At 35.2% G+C, this 23,190-nt stretch overlaps 3 protein-coding genes across 6 annotated transcripts; all 3 read right to left on the bottom strand.

The window, feature by feature from the left end:
* Nucleotides 1-299: 299 nt before the first annotated feature.
* Nucleotides 300-8,340, bottom strand: Yem (yemanuclein). Of its 2 annotated transcripts, XM_076381553.1 has the most exons (12): nucleotides 8,013-8,338; nucleotides 5,586-5,708; nucleotides 5,404-5,505; nucleotides 5,063-5,329; nucleotides 4,829-4,988; nucleotides 4,311-4,737; nucleotides 4,081-4,242; nucleotides 3,935-4,015; nucleotides 3,739-3,774; nucleotides 3,241-3,357; nucleotides 2,981-3,160; nucleotides 300-2,905 (listed from the first exon to the last, which is right to left on the bottom strand). In XM_076381553.1, exons 1-12 carry the CDS (start codon nucleotides 8,205-8,207, stop codon nucleotides 1,615-1,617), a joined length of 3,141 nt encoding a protein of 1,046 aa, XP_076237668.1. In that variant the 5' UTR covers nucleotides 8,208-8,338; the 3' UTR covers nucleotides 300-1,614. The 2 variants fall into 2 exon arrangements, with proteins under 2 accessions (XP_076237668.1, XP_076237667.1); XM_076381552.1 differs by lacking the exon at nucleotides 3,739-3,774 and having other exon boundaries at nucleotides 8,013-8,340.
* A 663-nt stretch (nucleotides 8,341-9,003) lies between these two features.
* On the bottom strand, nucleotides 9,004-12,704 carry LOC143180137 (uncharacterized). Its single transcript, XM_076379669.1, has 11 exons — nucleotides 12,672-12,704; nucleotides 12,605-12,617; nucleotides 12,461-12,494; nucleotides 10,839-12,365; nucleotides 10,719-10,771; nucleotides 10,436-10,631; nucleotides 10,155-10,345; nucleotides 9,732-10,093; nucleotides 9,550-9,662; nucleotides 9,376-9,483; nucleotides 9,004-9,298 (listed from the first exon to the last, which is right to left on the bottom strand). The coding sequence occupies exons 1-11, from the start codon at nucleotides 12,702-12,704 to the stop codon at nucleotides 9,004-9,006; spliced, it is 2,925 nt and encodes a 974-aa protein (XP_076235784.1).
* A 3,049-nt stretch (nucleotides 12,705-15,753) lies between these two features.
* On the bottom strand, nucleotides 15,754-22,563 carry LOC143180253 (neuropeptides capa receptor). 3 transcript variants are annotated; one of them, XM_076379851.1, is made up of 7 exons: nucleotides 22,468-22,563; nucleotides 21,951-22,290; nucleotides 19,190-19,280; nucleotides 18,917-19,113; nucleotides 18,009-18,245; nucleotides 16,458-16,782; nucleotides 15,754-16,171 (listed from the first exon to the last, which is right to left on the bottom strand). In XM_076379851.1, exons 2-7 carry the CDS (start codon nucleotides 22,207-22,209, stop codon nucleotides 16,126-16,128), a joined length of 1,155 nt encoding a protein of 384 aa, XP_076235966.1. In that variant the 5' UTR covers nucleotides 22,210-22,290; nucleotides 22,468-22,563; the 3' UTR covers nucleotides 15,754-16,125. The 3 variants fall into 3 exon arrangements, with proteins under 3 accessions (XP_076235966.1, XP_076235964.1, XP_076235965.1); XM_076379849.1 differs by having other exon boundaries at nucleotides 15,754-16,166; XM_076379850.1 differs by having other exon boundaries at nucleotides 15,754-16,166; nucleotides 21,951-22,510.
* Nucleotides 22,564-23,190: the final 627 nt, after the last annotated feature.

Here is a 23,190-nt window from a genome sequence, read left to right as displayed (position 1 = left end):
CGAAACGACGAAATATGTAGTGTTTGTCATTCGGCAGAGCTGCTGTTACAAGAATAGATAACTCTTTTTCGCTCTTTCCCTATTTATATAATCCACACTTTATTCTATTCAAAGACACTCATGTTGTTTTAGAATTGTTTTAATACGTTAAAACTTACAAATAATACAAAAAAAATGTTTGAAATAAATTATTCCTACGAACGTATTATTTACAACTTATAAATATATATATATATTTAGAGGCACCTCTACAGTATAGTTGTCGGACAAAGGTGAAGGTAAGAAATATATAGATGTTGTAAAAAATATTCAAAACTTATATTTTACGTCGTCTTCATGGAAATTCTCGGTGCAGAATTGTACAAGACGTTTAATTATAATCTAAGTATCGTAGAGGGTTGGTAAGATGGGAGGGGAGAAGAAGGTAATGTTATTATGATACATCACTAATTGTCATCTTTGTGTTCCAAAAATATCGTAGCTCTTTCTAAATAGTACTTTCACGCACATTCTCTCTTGCACTCTATTAAAATTCATCATCTGATCGAATAGAATATCAAGCTGTACAATTTTGCGGATCGTAAACACAACATAACGATTGTGGTAACTTCTCTTTTTATTATTTAATCAAAAACCCTAAAAAAATGTAATGAGACATACTTTTTATATTATTTCTTTTTGAAGTTATATTTAGTCTATGTCCTGCAGCAACTCATTTCTTTGAATTATAAAATTACTATTTCATTATTTCTGTGTACCATCTGGTGTCACATGAACAAATTAGAAAATGTTTAACTGTGAATCGATAATTTGGAAGGCAATGATTTTAACTCCGAATATACATCGAAAAATATAGATACAAACCATTAATTCTCCGTATTACATCATTGAAATCATACTTGTCGTGAGTGCGCAAAAGGAACACTGAAACATTCTTTTCCGCGTAGTGACTCAGGGTGGCCCGATACTATTAGAATGGATAAAAATATAAACTAACAGCAACAGCCAGCCCTTGCTACATTGTAACAGTAGTAAGATTAAAAGAAGAATCTCGTAATCTTAGGTTCCCGATAAAATAAGTTAACATCGATATGCAGTAGTTACGCTGCATACCGATAACTTAGTTAATAAATTCGTGTTAAAATTACCAAGCAGCGATACGCCGTCAAATAAAAAAGGGAGACTCACAGACCACCCCATTCACAGCGATGAATGAACGCTAACTTATTTACAAATACCTATACGATTAACATACTTCCATAATTTATACTTACTTTGTACACGCGCGTTTTCAAATTACTACGAATGAATCAATATATTTACATAATTTGGCGGTTTGTTAAAATACTTAAAAATTCATGCGACACAATATGATCGCGGCACGCTATTCATTAGCTGGCATACAATTTTGGTCATTATTTATGACACGACTTTTAAGTAATGGAAGAAGTTTTAATCAGTCCCACGCTAATTTGTTTCCATAAAAAATAATATAAACTTACTGAAACATCCGCCTATAGACTCTCTATGAAGTTATTATCTGTTCACTGGCTTTTTTATTCTGTTCAACATAATTTATATCTATAGTGCATGTTATTTAGTCGTGATAATATATTACCATTGCGTTTCTTCTTTAGATTTCAGTTTAACGTCTTTCTTAAGATATAAGCGTGAATAGTCATCCTGGTAAGTAGTACACTGTGTGTTCGCTTTATTCTGTTTCTGCATATTACTACTAACTGGTGAACTACTTGGAGAATACTTCATTTCTTGTAATTCTTGCAACTCTTTTAACGATCTCATCACCATTTGTACATCTTTCTCTTGTTCCGTTGGTTGCACCATATTATTTACTGGTTCCTCTAGAATAAGCCCAGCGTCTTTCCGTTTGTCTGTTACTCCTCTCACCAACACATCATCATTGATGATCTGACTCAAATAATTAGTAGCAGCAATCGTTTCTTCGTTTTGTCTCTGCTCCTGCTCTTCTTTCGTAAGTGCTGATGGTGGTTGCTGCTGCTGTTGCATAGGCACTACATCTGAATTACTATGTCCTTGTTTCTCCATTACTTTTGAATCCTTTTTCCTTTTTTTAACATCGTGCGATTTATGCTTCACTTCCATACAGCGTTCCCTCCGTTTATCTTTCTTTTCAGCCTTGTTGGCAATCTCGATATCTTTGTCATCCGATTTTTTTTCATTTTTTACTTCTGTATTCTCGTGCAACAATCGATGTTTTAGAGACACGGGTTTCGCATGCGAAGACATTTGAGTCGACGTAGGATAATTAGAGTGCTGAGACTGTGTATATGAAGCTTCCTGTCTGTGTACGGAGTGATGTCCACTTTGAGGCACTTCATTTGTATTTGGAAGAACATTTGAGGTTTCAGGATACGCCGTAATAGAAACTACATCTTTTTTATTTTCATTCACCTTAATAGACGACTTGTGATAATCATTAACCGGCGTAATAGAAAGTGAACTATTACCTAATTTCATTAAATTAATTTTTTCTACCTGACATTTAGCTGGCTTTTGAGCCATTAACTGTGCCGTGGGCACAACAGTGATTTTCCCTACAGTGGAATTATTAGTTATCGAATTTTCGTGTTGCTGTGTTGAGTTACAGATCTCTCTATTTTTATCTTTATTTTTCATATTTTGTTGCTTTTTCTCACTGCTATCGTTCGATTTTGTTGATATTTGCTTTATGTAACTCGTAGAATTATCTATGATCTTTTGACTTTTAGAAGAATTTGCTAAAACTTTGTCCTTCTCCAGAGTAGAAGCGCTATTTATGTTTGATGTTTCAACCTTTACAGTAGAATTGCATACTGCATTTCCAGAATTAACAGCGTTCTCATTGCTAATCTCTTTTAATAACTTTTTCAGTTTCTTCTTCGTGCTGAAATAAAAACATTCCATGATTAAAAATATGATCATAATATTCACGTATTAAGTTCGTACTTAGGCTACTTACAGAGGTTCAATAACATCGATAAACTTTAGTAAAGTATACCCATTCATATATCCACGTGGCCATAATGGTAATACTTGTCGAATTAAGAACGTTCCAACAAAAACAAACATATTTGATTTTTTTGGTCTTTGAACATTGTAAAACTGTTTCCTTGCATTAATAATGTCATAAATTAGTTTCCTGCAAAGTAGAATAGAATATAGAATACCAACACAAAATGTAAACTACTTAATCTATAAAGTCAGTTCCAAAGAATTTACTTTGCTTCCTCGCTCCAAGGGAATCGTTTTTTAGGAATTTTTGATTTATCCGAATTTTCAGAATTATCATCATCTTCAGAACTCTCAGAGCACAAAGACCATTTTTCTTCCGTTTCCCTGAAATACGCATATTTATTACAGATCAAACAATTCAGATAACTGTAATACAATAATGATAGAGAATGATTATCGGTATTTATGATTGTGACAAATTCTAATAGTGAATACATTCCTGTATAAAAATATACCATGAATACTCATGACAATGTGTATGTGATCAAATTGAATTCCATTAAATGCAAAACTTTGCTATTTGACAAAAAGGATGATGCTTATGAGAAATTAAATGCTGGATACTGATGATAAAAAAACCCCACTATGCGAAGGGAAAAAAAGTCTCACTAAGGGAAAATTAGAACAAATGGAAAAAATGGAAGATAAAAAACAGCCCGAATGGTGAGAATAGAAAAGGTATCCTCTGAAGAGGGGGCACCTTACCAACGATACCGATACATATCCCAGTATAAATGAGGACTAAGAAATAGAAAATTGCAGTAAGTTCCTATTCAAAGTTATATAAGTAATTTAGTTTCAAAATTGCAAAAATGTTAGTTTCGATTTACATTTCTGTGTTTAAATTGTGATTAAGTGCTAATTATTTGAAACTAATTCGATAAAAATATTTAAAACTTACTTTTCTTCAGTAGCTTCTTGACACTCATCCATATATTTGCACCTTGCAATTGGCATTATTTCATCAATGACTTCTTTTAACCTATAGGAGTATGGTGTTAATAATGTATAATAAAATATTAATATTAATAAATGAGAAAATATTACCTTTGTACAAGATTTTTAATCTTATAATCGAGTTCCTGTACATATAATTTTTTAGCTCTATTTTGAAGAGCCATTTTACTACATGGTAAGAATCGTGCCAGATGCCCATACGTTTCTAGCCTTACACCTGGTGAAGAAAGCGCTCTTAACTTTTTCTCTAAACTGAAATAAAAACGCTGATATTATTTATCTTGTTAACCCAAAAATGATTACAAAACATTTGAACTTACCTAGACAATAATCCATTTACTGCCATATTAAAAAATTTAGTTTTTCCTTCTTTACTATTTTCAGCACGTGCCTTCAATTTATTAACTATTTCTACAACATTTTTTGGAAGAGACTCAGGCAAAGCTGCTTCTTCTTTGTCAAGATCGTCACATTCTGATTCTGTAGCTATACATCGAGATTTAGCAGAATCCGTTGTATCTCTACTTGATTCATCTTCGACTCTTGCAGCATTAACTACACTTTCTATTGCATCATCAATATTACTGTCTTTAGTACCTAATTTTTTTAGTTCTAGCTTCTTTCCGTCGAAACCATTACTATTAGATGTCTTTTTCTCACATTTTTTTATATCAAGCTTCTTATCTGTTGTATTTTTATTTTTTTGTATATCTGTTTTATCGGACTTTTTCTTATCTTCTTGATCCTCTGAAATAAATATTTAAGAAACTTTTTAGAACTCTTCTACCTTGTTCATATTTTATCATAAAAATGTTAGTTTTCCGATACACTTGCCTACCTTCTACATCTGTAGTTTCCCCTTTATCTTTCCGCCTATTTAAGCTATCTCCATCCTGATAAGAATTCTGTTGATCCTGGGAAGGTTGTTGCTTCTTTTTCTTTTTGATAACATTTTCCTGAATAGGCTTCTTTTCTCCATTTTCATCCATTTTTGGTTTCTGTAAAACGTATCAATATTGTTTAGTACTACACAACAGCGAACTGGGTAAGATTGTGCTATAACTTCAGTTACTTTTCTTGGTTGATCACCAGTAATGTCTTCGGCTTCATCCTCATCGGATGAACTCATATTTCGCTTTTCCGATCTCTTAGGACTATCCACATCTTCCGTGTCTTCTTCGCTACTTTCGCTACTTTCTTCATCGTTACTATTATTATTATTGTTGTTATTATTATGAACCAATGAATGTCGATCTGCTGTCCTAAATTCCAAAGCTCCGCAATTAATATAAAAACCCCCATGTGCGGTAGTCACCTCTTCTGGTACAATTTCATCATACTGAAATAAAAGTTTTCATAGTAACAAAGAATCTACAAAAACATTATTTAGTATTGATTCCACATCCTACCTACCGCATCGGTATTATCGATGAAAGAATCATTTTCATCATATCCTGCACCCAAATCCACGTAATCATCATATTTACGTTTTTTCTTTCCCATAGTAGATGTTCCCTGTAATTAATAAATGACACCTTCAAATATTTATTTTCAACCTATTACGAGCGTAAACACATATATCATTTTTTTCATACATATTTTGCTTCAAATCGTCTGGCCATATCTCTAAGTTTATCATCGTCGTCATCATCATCGAATGGCAATCCATTTGTTGCATTTTCCTCGCCTCGTTTAAGAAGCTCCTTTTTACGCTTTTTCTATAAAACATACAAATTTATTTCGCTAAAAATGCGATTGCTACGATATCATTTACGATCATTAAACAGATATCACCTACTAACGCACGATAAATTGGTTACGCTTTAACTTCGGCGCTCACTATCACTGTTTTATTAAAATCTGAAAAATAGTCCACGTGTTGCGCATCCACACAATTCACGGACCGTATTTGTATCGATTAATGGAGCTCGAATATTGAACAACTGATTTAACATGCAGAAAAGAGCTGAGAATGTCAAATAAAATATGTGTTGTATAACTAAGTGTAGCTTTAGTTTCAAATAATTAAATGTAGAAATTCTTCGGACATACGCGCATTTTTTTTCAATAATTGTCTTGAAAACAAAGTCTTTTACTAAGAATTAATAAATTTTATTCTGCATTTTGTATTTGTTTTTGCTTGTAGAATCACTCCGTTTTCCAATTCATCTTAGTTTACCTTCTATAAAATGTTAGCGGCACGAGTACCTCTTAAATCGAATTAACCAATAAATTGCACATTTTAAAGCGATTTTACAACATATTTATTATCAAATGTTTGCATTGGAAAATATTACTTAAACATTGTAAAACATCATAGGCTACGCTTACTGGAAAGTGACAGAGCAAAAAAGTCAACGAAATGATTCGAAAGAGGACATAAGCTGTCCATTGATACCAGGAGCACATGCCGCGAAAGAGTAACGCTCTTGCTCTTTCCTTTGAGACGCGCAACTTCCTGTTATCTTCTGTTCTCCTAGTACCAGAGACGCTACAATGTGTGATTGACTCTAGCAAAAATGCAATTGTCAATAAATTCAAACATAGAAACTGCACATTATAAATGTCAATGAGATAAATCACATAAATATTTATAATAATAAAATATATATTCATAACTATTCAGAAAGAACAAAAAACTTGCGAAAAATGTAAAACAAATAATTTTATGTTGGCATTATCGATAAATGTATATAACACGTTCACTTTCCTGGTTCTTTGTATGTTTAACACGAAAATTTGTGCAGCAGTAAAGACACATTATCAGAAACATAATTTCATACGAGATAAATGGTTTAAAAAAATGAATATAGAAATGAAAATAGCGAAAAAATAATTAATATTTTATTAAATATTTGGACAGAGATAATATATGATTAAAGCGTCGATAGCAATACAAAATATTAATTTAGTGTCAAGATGTGTACAGCTTGTTGCACGTCTCGCTAGCAGCATTAAATCAACTTTAAATGTATGTTACAGATGCTTCCAAGAAGGTCATTTACTTAAATTGGAAAAATATAATTTCGAATGAGGACTTTTAGATGTCGACTTCGAATCGTATTATAACAAGAAGAAATGCTTCTTGTTTGTTTCATGTAACAAGGTTAGTATAATTAAAATAACAATACAAATACAACAACACAAAAGCACAAAAACTCATTATTATACAGAATTACAAATCTGTTTAGCATATAACCAGACTATATTATAAAACGTGTTCGTACGTGTTGATAGTCACGACTTTCTTCCCGCTGCATCGATCGCAAAATTAACAGTGAGATCTTTCGCGTACACATACGAGATCATTGAGATAAGAAACACATCAAGCTGTTATTTGACATACGCAACTTACGAAAAATTCTAATAAAACTGGCTTATTTTCATATCTTAATCGAGAAACGGTGCAAGCGTACGCGACTGAGAACCACATCAAAGAGCCGCGACCGCGGATTCTATCACCGTGATAGCAACAATTCGATATCTGTTTCTCGGTTACTAAACAATGACCATCGAAAATTATTATTAAGCGTTAGTTCGAGACCAGATTCGATAGAGAAACTCAGTAACAAACGATAACCCGTGTATGCATACATTGACACGAGCACACACCGGGTACGCATTGTGACGTTTCTATTCGATGGCTACGAATTGATCACACCTTTTTCTTTGGCTAGACCAGACGTTGTTACGATACACCCTGGGCAAAAAAGATACGCGACGAGGAAAGCGTCCGCGTATGTATCACGACAGAACCGGATCTCACGCGGCAATCGGCACATGACAATTCGCCAAAGCGGCGCGTACCAGTTCCCTTCGTGCCCGTGCATCGCGAAAATGGGCGAACCCGTTGGAATTTTTGCAGTTTCTTGTCAAAGTGCGTGCACGGGAAGGAGCATCGTAACCGGTGTTTGCCTCGGCCAGCGAGGTGTTTTGGTAAACGGGACCGTATGGATAGAGCGTCGCGGGCTTTGTTTTCCTTTACAGTACGGTTATTAAACGGGTGAAAGGAAGGAACTGACCTCGGCTTGTTTGAGGAGCTGTGCATAGTTGAACTCAGGACATGCCTTCTCGTTCGACTCTGGCAGGGTGAGTGCGAAACGGAAGGAGGGCGCGAGCTGTTTGCCCTTTTCCCCCTTTTTCTCCTTCTTCGCGGCGTAGCCCAAGGACTCCGGCAACTCCAAGGTCTGCAATGGTACCCGTTTAGCCTCTGACATTCCTACATTTGCACCGAACTCAACGCGGATCACGGAAACACTGCGAACGCTGCAGCAACAACATGGTCCTTTCTCTCTCAAACACCGCACGGACACCGCCACTCGCACGTCGCCATCTTCGGCTCTACTGTTTTTAGAGTGCGCTGTTGATGCCGCCGCCACACCGTCAACTTAACGCATGCGCCCCGCGGCGGAACTGAACTTAAGCCAGCGTTCTCATTGGGTAAGGCGACACCGTGCGACACTGCGCGACAGTTTACATGAGAAGAAGCTTGATGATTGGAAAATCCGATGTAAGAATAAGGAATTGGAGTAATTTTAGGAGACTGTTGAAAGATTGAAACGAATTATTATATACTGCGATTGTAATTGAAAGTAATATGTACGGTTTATCGATGCGAGAAATATTTTGAGGTTATGTTGTGTTGCGATGGTGAATAAGTATATCGATTTTATTAGGTAACATCGAATTAACAGTAACTTATATACGTTATTTATTGTCCAGTTTTATTACAAGATTTATAAACTATGATCGTAACCATACAGTTATCTATAGAAAAATCTGTATATCTACAAATAATATTATAACCTCATTTCAGACTACAATAAAAATTTCATTTCAAAATTCACATTCCAATGCCTGCAATGGTAAGATCAAGTCAATTTTAAGATTCATAAAATGTTTGGTTAAAATGGAAGTGGTCAAATATTGTCTAGCTATGTTAAAAATAATTAGTCTAGTTATAAAATAAGGAGCATTTGAAAAAAAATGCTCTATAGAATTTCTAATACTAGGTTAGCCAGGAATATCTGGATCGTTCTCAAAATTGGGTTGCTTTTTAGCTATTTTTATAGCTGAAAATTGCTGACCTAAAATCTTCATCACTTGAGCATGCCTTATGTTATGTTCTTTCTTTACAGAGCTATAATTCTCTTTTACGTAAAGAGCAAATGCACTAGGTTCCCTTTTAGGCGTTTGTACTTGTACCGTGCCAGATTTTGTTGTTTTGTTTATTAATAGTTCAAATTTCCCATAACAGTGACCACATCGTTTCCTTTCAATGTCTAAAGATTTAGAGTGCCTGCCAATACTATAACAAAAGTTTGAATATAACATCCAGACAAGTTAATCTACTTTTTATCATGAATTTTATAGAAAATACTGTACCTGTACCCACAACCTACACACTTGTACGTGAATTTAGTTTTAATTTTATAATCATGACATCTTCTTATTGGTGGTAATTCAGGAAATGTCTTCATGGCTTTCTTGGCCCTAAAATATCATGCATCAAAATAATTTACAGTAATCATGATGATAATAAATATTATTGTAATGTACCATCCTGTCCAAAATGGACCATGGCCATCAGAAACATTGTTTATTAACCATGCTGCTGCATGGCACATTTCATGAATTAAAGTATCACGGAGCCTATCTGGAGTATCCAAAACCTACATAAAAAAATGGTAAATTTAATCTAGATTTCAAAGGTTATTTTTGAAAACACATTTAAGGTATACCTTTGTTGCTAAAACTATTCTGGAAGACTTCATAATGCCTCCAAGAGTTTTTATAGATTTCTTGTTATAACAAAATCCAGCAGTTCCTCTCATACGAACATTCCATTCAATTGATAAGTCATCTGGTAATTCTTTATCAAATACTTGTTCATTGTATAACTTAAATAAGTAATTGCACAAATTTTCCTTATTATTTTTATAATCAGTTCTGTATTTTTTAGCATCTGGATGTGCATTTGCAATAGGAACACTTTCAGATAAGGATGCCAGAAAGCTTGGATGTTTTCCATACTTCTGCTTTTCAAAAGTTGGAGTAGTTTTACTGTTTATTTTAGCTGTTTTCCGCGAAGTTTTAACAGGGTCTATAAAAACGAACTCCCAATTAAAAAAAGATATTAATATATTATAATTCAATAATGTTACCTTTTCTGACTATAGATTTTGGTGGTACATAATCACCAGGATCGAATTCACTGGTATTTGAATCATCATTATCATCATTATCATCATTATCATCACTAAATAATAATTTTCTCCCTTTTATGTCAGGTACTGTTTTACCATTATTCCTATCATCTTCACTGTTGCTGTCCGTGTCACATATTGCAATAGCTCTACAAAATAATGTGAAACATTTATTAAGAAATTTTTTGTAAGCATTCTTTACATCCTATTGGTAAATACTACATAAATATATTTATTACTGTTTCACGATTGGTGGAAGCGTTGGTTTGGATTTTACACTATTTGTTGATTTCCCTGGATTAGTTAAGGCAGTGTAATATAGACTTTCAGGTTCACTTTCCGATGATGTCCGGTCGTTAATGAAACTATCCTTTGGTTTAGTATTTTGAGTATTCTTTTTGACTGAACGTTTTTGTAATCTTAAATCTGCTAGGGCTAATTATGAATAATATTTTAAATAGTTTAAAGCTAATATTTCAAATAGTAAAATTAATATTTTAAATAATTCATTATATGACTTACATGTGTCAGAATCGTCATCTGAGTCCGTTATATAGTCTCTATTTATTTTTTTCCTGTAATACATGGATATTAGTTACATGTAATAATCACATATAGAATGAAAGAATGCTTGCAATTTACCTTTCAGTTTGAATAGCTCTATTTCTTGTAGGTGTCACTTGTTTTCGTGGTTCAGTCTTTGGAAACAGTACATCTGCCTTTTCTCGCCAGGATGTACCATACAATTTGTCTAATATATCTGCACAATCCATAACATTCGTATTTTTCGGTGTATTTATTGTAGGAGTTAAACATATATTTTTACTAATATCATTGTTCTTCCTTGTACAAAGTTCAAGAGCATTATTGTTTGTTTTTTGTGTAAACTCATGCAATGTAGTTTGTCGTGGTACAGTAGCAGGACTTTGATTTGTAATTTGATTTTTTTCACTTAGAGGTGCAAGATGTATCTTTCCTCTATTATTTGGAGTTTCATAATTCATTTGATCTTTTTCACTTAGAGGTGCAACATTTATCTTTCCCCTATTGTTTGGAGTTTCATAATTCATTTCCAATCTTTCTAAGCTGCTATTTCCAGAGCTTATATCGTCTTTGTTACTGGCAGGTATCATACTAAAGGAACTATCACTTTTTGAGTCAGGAGAATTTGTCATAAGCCACTGTGAAATCTGTTTCTTTTTCCTTTCAGATAATTCACTAGACACAATTTCTGTCTGCTTATACACATCTGGTGTATTTATTAATCTATTACTATAACTTATAGGATAATTTGTTTCATTTATTTGGGAATCTTGAATAACATCGTTCTCTGAATCTACAGGAGTTCTATCAATAGTTTTTTTAATTGTTTTAAAGTTTTCATTAAATGAAATAGCTGGATGTAGTTCAGTATCTGTACTTTCATTAATTATTGTATTATGCTGTTCCTGTGGTTTTGGTGATTCATATACTATTTTTGTTGACTTTATATTCTTAATAATATTTTTTCTGTCTTCTTTCGTAAGCTTCTTCTTAATATTACAATAAGTCTTATGATTCATGGATGGAGTTTTAGTTAACTGGTCAGAGCTTTTAGAGCTCTTGGAAATAGTACTGCTAGTAGTACAACTTGATAACACATTGTTTTTATTACTATAAAACTCATCGTTTGTCTTAGGTGTAATTTTTATATTACTTTTTAAAGTAGAACTAGCATAACTGTTACTACTTTTACTAGAGCTTTGTATATACCTTTTACTTTTTTCATTACTGCCAGATGAAGTTTCATCAGATGTATACAATGCATTGTTTCCATTTGAAACAATTTTATTTACTTGATTATTATAAATGATACCATGCTTCTTATTTGTTTTCCATGCTTCAATAAATTTGTCATTTTCAGTATCTGTGGAATCAGAATTAGAAGAATCCAAAATGCATACTTCATTATTTGAAGTAAACTGTTTATTTACTTTTGACTTTGATTTAGTATAATATGTAGGACTAGAACAACTGGAACTAGAGTCACTTATTACAATTATATCCTTTTCATTATTTAGAACTGTACTTTGTGTATCAGATATGGTAGAATATTGAGTCAGTTTCAAGTAAAAGTTTTGTGAATCGCTTATAGATTCTTCCATTTCTTTGTCAAAATATATTTTTATACTTCAATGCTCATTGAAACTCTTTTCCTTTTATGTTTCTTTTTCTCTCTTTAAAAAAAGTTTATCTTATTTAAAACTTGATATACGATTGAAAACGATATTATATTCGTCAAATAAAAATTTACATCGACTAAATTAAGTTAGATTTACTTACAAGATTAGAAATCAGTCACCCAGCAGTCCCATAACAAAGTTCCAAAATATAATTATTTCATTTGTGCATAAAATTGGCGAATTAACGTTGTATTATTTCCTAAAACACTAATTAATTCTATGTAATGAACTAATTATAATCGATATTACATACACTTTTCACAAGTAAAAATAAAGCTTTGTACATGAAGGCCAGACGTGTAAACAAAACAGTGGTACGAATTAAATAAAATTTATGACATACCATTGACGGAAATTAGAAGCCAAAAGTTTCCTTACACTCCCTTTAGTTTATGACTTATCGTATAAAATAACGTGGACATATAAGAGTATATTTTCCACAAAAAATTCGTACGTAGCTTCAATTCAGAGAAACATGCTAAAACATGCCCTTTACAATTCAAACTTAAGCCGTTACCCGAGCGAATCAGTGTAGCCAACTTTTCAAATATAAACCTCAAGTAATTGTATAGTGTAAAATGTAGTGACCTGCAATTGTGCGCTTCCCATCGATAATTCCGAAAAATACAATTGCATTTATAGTTTTCCTTCATATTGAACTACAGAAAATGGCATTGCAAAATAGATTCCACAAGGACTGCGCGGAGAATATAAAAGGTAAGAATTATATTCGCATAATATCAAGTTGCTCTTTTAAACTCTAAGGTGGAAGTATTCAAAAGCAATGAATATAGCATGATTATTAAACAAAGTAAAAGTTCCTGAAATATTCTAATTCTACGTGTAAGTCGACACATTAATTTATTCTAAATTCTTTTCTCTCATAAAAAAAATTTCAAAACTAATATAACCAAGGTGAAATGAAATTATAGAAAAATGAGCGTATTTATTGGTTAAATGAAGCAATTATGCACACAAAGCATTTAAAATACGAAAATCTGTAGACAACTAGACCATCAGAGATGGAAGACAACAAAATGTATTGAATGATACGTGTACCCTTATACTTATTGCTAGTCATTGGTTGTGTGGATAATATTTTTCGGGCAGTGGCACGTAACGCGTCACAGGAAAATTGAAATTGCTCTGGAACTTTATTACTATCCGATCGGTAATGCATATATTTTTTATTGAAAACTGCAATCTTGTTATGATCAATTTTTGCTGACGGACTATGCGTTCCGTTGCATTCGAATAAGGTGAGTCAGGATATGACATTCTGTGGTACAGAAACTAATATCATTATTACTGTACGCGCAGAGAATAAAGATCACTACATACATAGATGTTCCCACGTAATATGAACAGGAGTAAATAGAAAACTCTTAAAGCAGAACGTTTGATTACATAAAAGTGTTTTACAAAGGTTCTAGAAATAATATTTTCCTTATGTCGACTTTCTTAAGTAAACTGAATTAAGTATTACTTTTTCAAAAAAATATACGGCAACTAATTTTCTCTAAACATCGTAAGTGTCCGCGCAAACTTCATCCGTTGTATCATTTAAGATACAAACCGCTCCAATGAAACTTAATAAAACTTCAATCTCATTTTAAGTTGAAGAAGCACCGTTGATTCTACTTCAAATATTACGAACCTTGTTACACAGTATCTTGAAACTTTCAGTAATTTTCTAGGAAACAAAGCCACATCGATTCTGACCGAATCGAAAAGAATCAGAAAGAAAAGAGTAAATACAATACTTTCAATGCTTTCTAACGAATACCGTAACAGCTTTGTTAAATTAACTTTCATTTCGTATTTCTTTCATGAGAGTCGACTGCTGAACGAGTAGAATTTCAAATAACTTGCCACTTTTCCATCGACGTTTCTTCCCAATTGAAACTTTACATATTTTATGTAACTCTGAGATCTTTTGAGAATAACTTATCTCGAGAGCCTAGCAGACATACCACCCACAATTTCTCTATAAAGAGTTCAGAATCAGGATGTAATAGGTTACTAATGTACACAAAATTTCATGCTTTACCAGGTTTATTTTCTTGCAATCCCGAAATTCAATTACACGAAGACAAATATGTACAACGTATATGGGAGAACATTTAAATATTTTGCGAAAAGTTTCGTTCACGAGACGAAATTTCCTGATCAACATTTTATCGTGAGAATTGTTGATCTTGAGATATCAGTAAAGTTGCAATAGCTCGACAGGAGTATTCAACGCAGTTTTGATCGATCGTGACGAGAAAATGTTGATGAAGATGTTCACGAACGCTTCCTCTTTATGTACTCTCTCGCCTTCCCTTCGTCACTTTGCCTGGAAAGCTTTTTCATGTTTTGCATGTTTAAAGCAGCCCAGGGATCTTCGAACTAAGCATGTCTCGACGTGCAATCAGATTTTCGATTTGAATCCTTCGAATCAGCGTGCTTTCCCTGCGAGCTTCCAGTTGCTTTTCGAAGTGGAAAATCTACATTTGCTGGAAAATGCTACAATGAAAACTACGAACTAGATTACACGAAAAATCGTGATAGATTTGAGGCTCTGGATTACGACAGGACGCACAGCAACATTTAATCGTACCAGCTAGTGTACACTATCACTGTTTATTTTACACTCTAAAAGGTTGTATTTACTTGTGTCTACGTTTAATAAATTCATAGTCAGTGATGTCCTTCGCCATAGCTTTCGTTGACCTTTTCTGATATTTGTCCGTGATTGCGCATAAATGAAAAACTATTGAAATTTGTACAAGCCGTAATCTCGAAAGTGTTTATATAGTACATATGCTGGTATAAATGCCAATTTCGATGATTGATACAGTGACGGGCTATTTTCCAAATAAAAACGATCTCTGCGATTCACTGGACTTCGTAGAATTGTTCACTGTCATTGTATACTGTGCCTATTTAAATTAGCAACCTGTCGATAGTTTCATTACTGTAACGTTACCATTTTATTGACAATTTTGCTGACAGTAAATCGCGATTGAAAATCGCAGCGATTCTCCAATTCGGTTCCAACTCTTACCTGTTTAAATTTAAATAAAGAGGGACTTTAGTTTTGAACTCCATTATGTATTAAGTAACTGAATCGGAAGAGACATGTACCTTATATTGAGACCACTGGGTTTCAATCGATTTTAGCAAGCATGTAAGGTTTGGTGCTTCGTTGAGTTCTGAGCTGCCTAAGAACTTCGGGACATATAAACCCTTTTCCGCGATAGGATAAGTCAGAGATTAGAAAGTTGTTTTGTTGTGGAGGAAACTCACTGTCTTGATAGTTTATAGTGCAGGATGTTTTCAAGGACTGTAGATACATAGCGTTATTTTTCAATAGAATCAAACAGTTTAATTCTCTACCACATATGTTTCTCTGGATTACTGTTCGTAAACATTCTTTCGATCGGGACTTTAATAGCTACAGACACATATATTATTTTAATTGTTCATCGTGATGAATTGAACCAACAATGAGATACGCGTCTCATTTCAGAAACTTTCGTCCTTATCGGACGTCCAATATCTCTTCCATCCATTCACTGCATGTACGCAAAACGAGGATATCTGTGACACTCGTAACAAAGATTTAGCAATGATTTTATTGGTATTTTCGCCATTAATCGATAAACCATTTATTTTTACCGTGATTCGTTTTTCTTTCGTCCTTTTGTTCGCCTACAATTGACTCATTGCTTGTACATTTTCTCCTCGGCTTGAAGAACTGCATCTGTGCTTGAAAAAAAGAATGTTACAAAACTCACTTGTGATTTTCGCTAAAACGCGAAAACACTTGTCACAAAGATCGTGTGTCTGATCATTCTGAGCACTTAACCCTTTAACGCATACAGCCAACGTAAGTAAAATGTGTCAATGTCAATGGAAGTCTGCAGTTACTGTTCATAGATCATGCGTATGTGTCAAAGGATTCAAGCGTGTATAAATCGACCAGAAAGGGGAATAGGATGCTTTTGACTATAGCAAATAAACAGGGCACAAGTTAGCAAAGTTTTTGGCTTACCTGATGCTACGTTGGTAGGTGTAATTGTTGGTAATATGTTGGGATTCTCTTCTAGATACAGGACCACAGATAGTGCTAGAGTCCCTCATACTGCTGTGGTCTATCTTGCAGCAAAGTATCTCTTTAAAAGCGTTTCGATACTTTGCGCTCATGGCGTTGTACAAAATGGGGTTGATAGTGGTGCTCAAATAATATAGGCAACCGCTGACTGGATACAGCCACTGGTTGATCATATCGAACTTGGGATCCTCGCGAAGATACACGTATAAGAGCCGCTGAGTGTGGAACGGCGCCCAGCAGATGAAAAATGCTATCACCACCACACCTGTGGAGCGTAAGTCGCTGATTTCTGTTTTCACGCACGCTAGACTGTCGTTAACATCCCTCAGGCCTCGATCGCGATTATACATACGATACACGCTGCCACGTGATAAATATCTCGCAATGGAGCCCCTGCCTTCGCTACTTTGCTATTCGCTTTCAACGATAAACTAGATAATCCCAGTGTCAACTATACGATGATATAAAGTAGCTGTTGGAAATTGAATTTTTTGAATTTCATATTGGTCATGCAACATATCCACCCGAAAAATAAGCGAGATAGCTGCAGATAAATATTGACGAATCGCAGTACGTAGATTTTGGTGCAAATAAAAATCATGGCGGATTTGCGTCAGAGATTTGCACACGACAAACATCCTGTTCGTTTATATTAAAAATACAAACAGCGATATCTTCGAATGATTGATTGTTAAAATAATTACTTCCATAGAATCGCTATTCCTCCATTTTGCACTATCGTATTTAATTAAATTTAATCGGAAGTAACCCTAAGCTGGAGATCGGATCGACTTAATAAATTCAGGTGGTACCAAGGGAATTAAAGGAAGTATCTTGAATCGATCTTTGTAAATCGTAGAAGATTACTATACTGGAGTAGGACACGGTATTAGCAGTGTCATTAAGAGCGTTCATTCGAAATAGATACAGAATTCCCTTACTATAAGATTCTTCCAATCCTTAGTATATCGCAAACTACTAATCATCAGAATCAGCGTATTTAGCTTGATTAATCCTACAGGTTAGCCAAGATTCATTAAAAAAGTAATCCTTACATTTAGAGAACTCTGCTCGTAGAAATTATTTAGAAGAAACGAATTTCGCACTTTTTCACTTATCTTCAACGAAACGTAAGTGTGTTACTAGCACGTGAGTCGATCTCAGAAACGTGTCGAGGGAATACGGTATCTACAATACTCGCAGAAGGGCGCATAGACAAGGTTTACATTATCTCGTGGCACGGTAGTCTCGTATTTCCGAGGAATTTTGACATTCGCGTTAGAATGTCAGTCTCCTCATCAATTTCTAAACACGTTCACTGGTAATATATCATCCGACCAGAATAATGCACGAAATAGATCGGAATTTTCCCACTGTTCATCGAGGTAACGAGAGGGATACGTCTGATGGCTAACGACATTAAAGCGCTCGAAGAACAGAAAGGGAGTGACAAAGGGAGAAGAACGACATTTAGTTAACGTGGACTTTTACTGAGCATCCGAATGATAATTCTCCGTGACTGAGCATGCCCCTCTCCGTGTACAGAACCTTCAATGGTGTGCTCGAGACTGCTACTTTGTATTCGCAGACCCATTCGTACGTAAAGCACCGCTATAAACACCATCGGCAAGAGGAAGAAGAGTACGCAGCTGACTTGGTACAAGGGAAATTTCGGCATGACTGGCATGCACATTGCGGACTCCTCTAAGCGTTTACGTTTCTCCGATTCTAAAAAAAAGAAGATGTAAAGTAACAATTTTACCTGTGAACAGACAGGTGAACATACAGGAAATCCAAGAGCTTCGGATGTTCTGTATATGGGAGAAGGACCCTTCCGAAACGAATATGTCGTTTGATAGCGCTCGCGAATGCAAATGCACACAGCGAGCATCGAAATATCATTTTGACGCGCGCTTTCCATTCACCACGATCTAATCGACGTTCTCAATTTTTGAAGTGCAACCTGTTCAACCGACCATATTTTCCGTTCCCAAACGTCATGGCAGTTTATTTATTTAAACCTCGCTTATGAGCGTTAACAGCGATATTAACCGCGACGCGAAGTTACCGCAAAATAGCATTAATCAATGTAATATTGTTGGCAATGCAATGGTAAAGTTTGTCGCGGCGCCCGTAAATCCGGTTTAACTCTCAAACGACTGTACAAACTAGAACGTGTAACCTTATATTTGAAAACTTGGAAAAGTTGTGTTGCTTAAGCGTCTTAGTTGAGAGCGCAGATAAAAATTGCAGCATTTACTAACGTCACTCGTGCTTTAATTGTTTAACCAAGGGTCTTGCATTGAATTCGAGAAAGGCTATGGTAGAAGAGATTAATTAAGGTTTCCTGAGAACCACGGTACACAGGAAGTTATCATTAGTGTTAAGTGGAAACTCACCTGGTGGATAGTAGAGGAAATTTATATCGGTGTAGACATAGAAAGGCAAGGCTAACATTAAAGCTAGCAACCATGCGGCCAAAATGCAATATATAGAACGTTCCAGCCCGCTCGTGTACTGGCGAAGGGGATGACAGATTGCCATGTATCTTTCTAACGAGAATAGTACTATCGTCAGTACTGACACGTACGAGCACCTTTGAAAGTAACATCAATTCAAACTCAGTAAAATATGATTTTGCTTTGAACATCGGCTTCTACCTATCCACTCACATTTCAGAGACGTATGCACGTAATTTGCACATTACCAATCCCAATTTCCATGGGTACTGTTGCCAATAAACACTCAACTCGCTTGGCAAACCTGGAAAAAATTCGAAACCTCTCGACACTCTTCTTTAAAAGAAACTCGAAGTAACTTTTGTGTGGGTACGGTGTGTAAGCGACACGGTGAAAGTGAGAAACCTTTGAAATTGCAAGCTTTGGGCTATATAGGGTATTAACGATAGGTAGTGATAGAAAATAAAAATAAGAAGTTATGAAAAATGCCTGAGACTTGTAACCTATCTACTCTGTTCATCTATACTCATTTACATATTTAGACTCATAGTACACGGGTTGCCTGGCCTCAGGCACGTTTCATCAAAAATTTTCAACGTTAATACCTAGAAGATATAGTCGCCACCGCAATTTCCTCACATTCGATTTTTCTTTTATAGTCATACCTCAAATTCGCTTTTATCTCGTGTCGAACAATTTGTGTCAGAAATCCTTTGCTAATATTCATAGTCGTAAATTGATATTATTAATGTGATCAGAGAAATAGAGATCAGAGAAATCATAATTCAAAATTTATTCTCTGAAATATGATCACTTGTAAACCGATCGTAGTGCAACTACTTTAACACGAAAAATTGATCATTGATGACGAAATGTCATCGAAACTACGAAATTCCCGTTAGAATAAACATATTGATCATGTACAACCCGACGATAATATTTATTCAATATTCAAACAATACGATATATTCTATTGGTAAACGACGAAGCATTGATTTATAATATCGAACATTCTTTCTCCCAAAGGCGGAACAAATAACCGTACGTGAACAGGTTATCAGTGGTGAAACTGTTTGGCAAAATTGTTGCCATAAACAAGATTGAAACCATCGAGGAAACAAAATGTTCTGTCGATGCTGCATTTAATAAAAATGTGTAATTCTTGAAGATTTTATCTTTGTCTTAATTGCGACCTGTAAAGAAATTAGCACAGCATAACGGGGTAATACAATTACAGAATCGTTACAGTAAGATAAATACCATTTCCATAAAACTTATTTGTTCGTCTTCCCTTCGTAATCGACGTGTTCGCAATTGCTCGATATTCTCACGGATTGACAGAGGAGAAAGGAACGTGTTTCGCATAAATAACTCAATAATATAAACGGAGGAATAGGGAAGAGAACAATAATTTCACTGCACACTTGTAAGCAAGGAACGATTTTCTCTCTCAGTCTCTGAAATTTATATAAATACCTATTCTACAAAAATATACAACGGGAATTTTTTTTTCTCATAGTTTGTCGAATCCAGTCCGCAGCGCTTTAAATTAAATTACAGCATCGGCTGGCGAGATCGCGCAAAAAGGTACATTGGAACAAAAAGGGAAATCAAAGGACGTAAAACAACCGTAAGGTTGCTTTCGATGCAAATAAATCTATTGAACGGAGTCACGGATCTATGGACGATACAAATGAAATCGTAACGAGGATCGCGAAAGCCTTCGTTACATCGAGGAGGACCGAACAAGCCATTAGTGGGCAATTAACGCGTGATACGTGACGATCCTACGAAAAACCGATTGACAACCGATAGCCTTGCGCGAAGTTCCAAACTGAGCGAAACTTATTAATCGGTTGGTATCGCGACGAAGAAAAGCTTTTCATAAACTGGAAACAGTGACAATGGATAACGAATTAATTTGATTAGTTTTTCATTTCGAAAGTGAACAACGGAATAAATTTCTCCGTTTACTTCTCTTATCAGCAGTTCTCGAAACGTTCATATGTGTTTCAATTTGCTTATCGATGCACTCAGGAATTATTCAAGCTATTATCATTCGAAAAGCAATTACATTCTTATGTTGCATAAGCGTGGATCAATTGAAAACTTTCGCAAGATATTACATCTGTTCTCGTTTCTTATATCAATGTTGATTTTTGCCATGTTCCAAAACGTTTCCACGAAAAGTGAAACTCGGAGAAAATTATGAACTAGGAGTCCAGTTATCCCCAAGTGTGCTATAAATGACCTCGGTCGAGGAACGCACCCCTTTAAAGCCTCTCAAGCCATTCCGATTGCATCTAGCCAGTAATTAATTAATTACCCGCAAACGTATCGGGATACACTACCTACGCGTACGTGAAGCTGCAACGTCGATCGATATAAATTACCGCTAAATGGCTAAAATGATCGAAGAGCTGGCACAAAAGGATAGTCTCTTATGGTCTGAAAAGCGCACTCTTTTCCTGTACGAAGTGCTTTGAAACTAGAATCGTATTTCATTATCTTAGAAGAATTACAAGTAACGAGTTGAATCTCTTTCTTCCCACGGGATAAGTCACATACGTGTCCTCCCGCAGAAGTGGAATAAGAATTTATATGCACAGACGTATCTCTAGTCGCAACTCTCAACTATCAGTACCTCTGGCGACACTTAAATCGTTTTTCAATAGCTAGGTGAGGGAAGCTTATGGAAATCTAAAGTGAAAAGTTTGTAGAAACATTTCGACGAATACCAATGTCGGTGAGGTTGGCAATAGGAGAGGGGTTCGTGATTAATGGTCGAGGATTTTTAGTAAAAAACTGACTCGAAGGTGGAGAAAAGCACGTGGTTATTCAACATGCCGGCTGGTTATCGATTTTAAATGAAGTATCGCTGTGCATTGTCGTTATCGAGAAAAGAGATTGCATTTGACATTTCGAAACGTTACAGTTTTCTATTAAGGAATAACACGTGCACATGCAAACTTACCAAATATCAAGAATAGTACGTCGGACACGGCCAAATTGAACAAGTAGTAATTCGTGACATTCTGCATATTTGTGTTTTTTATTATCACGATGAAAGTGATTAAGTTGCCAGCGATACCGGTTACGAAGATGATAACGTACGCCAGGGTGAGAGGCAGTACCAAAATTGCAGGCAAGTACTTGGGACCTCGTTTCTCCCTCAAATATTCCGTTTCGTTCGGATCCACAAAACTGTCGTAATATTCATCCCAGACATTCATTATTCACGCGTTTTAAACACTATTCGATTGAAGAATCTCACTTTTCTTTTCGACTTGAATCACACAATCGTTTGGTCATCACTATGAAAATAACAATCATAATTACTGTCCTGATTATTTTCTTCAAGAATTATTTGTGCAACATAATTAATTTTGTAACGTGCAACTTGAGTAAGAAAAATTTCGAAAAAGAATGCTTAGAATGTCACGATAGTGAAAATATGGGAATGTAAGAGCAGAACAGTTACACGATCTCACAATCTTTGACCGGAAGTCGGAAGCAAGCGGAAGAGTGCTCCACTTGACAGCCGGTGGACAAGTGATGTCTCCAGAGTATGCTGCCTTTCACCTTCGTACCACGCGCCCATCCACTACGCATCCCAACCCTCAACTTTAACCCCCTGACCCTCCCTGTAACACGGCCAATAAAATCGTGCGCACCTCGCGAAACGGAACAATTCAAACTGTTTCAATGGCAGTTTCATCGTTCTGATTACGGAGGTAGTCCCCTTAAGCACTGCGTATCTTGGAAGCTTTAATGTCTGATTAGCTCCATTTCCAGAGACTACTCGACATATCTATATATCTAACGTCGCATAAAATTAAACAAGGTCTTCGTATTATCCAAATTTCTAACACGAACATAAATTATCGCGAAGTATTAATTCTGTATTCTATACCGAATTCAGGTTTCCGAAACTTATTTCCTTGCACTTTCCCGTGCTTACTGCGTAACCACTTCGTCCAGAAGATTTAATGGTTTCATTAGTCTGTGCCGAAACGATAGCATAGTAGATTGAATAGAACATTTTTGCCTCTCTGCAGAAGTATTACCCTGTTTATTGAGCAATTTTTATGCCAGGCTTGCGGGAGTCTTTGAAAACATTTTTCCAAAGCGGAGAACATTTAAGAGCACGCGAGTTATAGCTTCGAGAGCAATAATTTTAAGACTAGAAGAGTTACTGGCTCTAAAGATTCAGG

Source organism: Calliopsis andreniformis, chromosome 6 (assembly GCF_051401765.1).
Source record: "Calliopsis andreniformis isolate RMS-2024a chromosome 6, iyCalAndr_principal, whole genome shotgun sequence".
NCBI classification, from domain to species: Eukaryota; Metazoa; Arthropoda; class Insecta; order Hymenoptera; family Andrenidae; genus Calliopsis; species Calliopsis andreniformis.
Note: the sequence above shows the minus strand (reverse complement) of the source record. Positions and strands in the feature narration are given on the sequence as shown.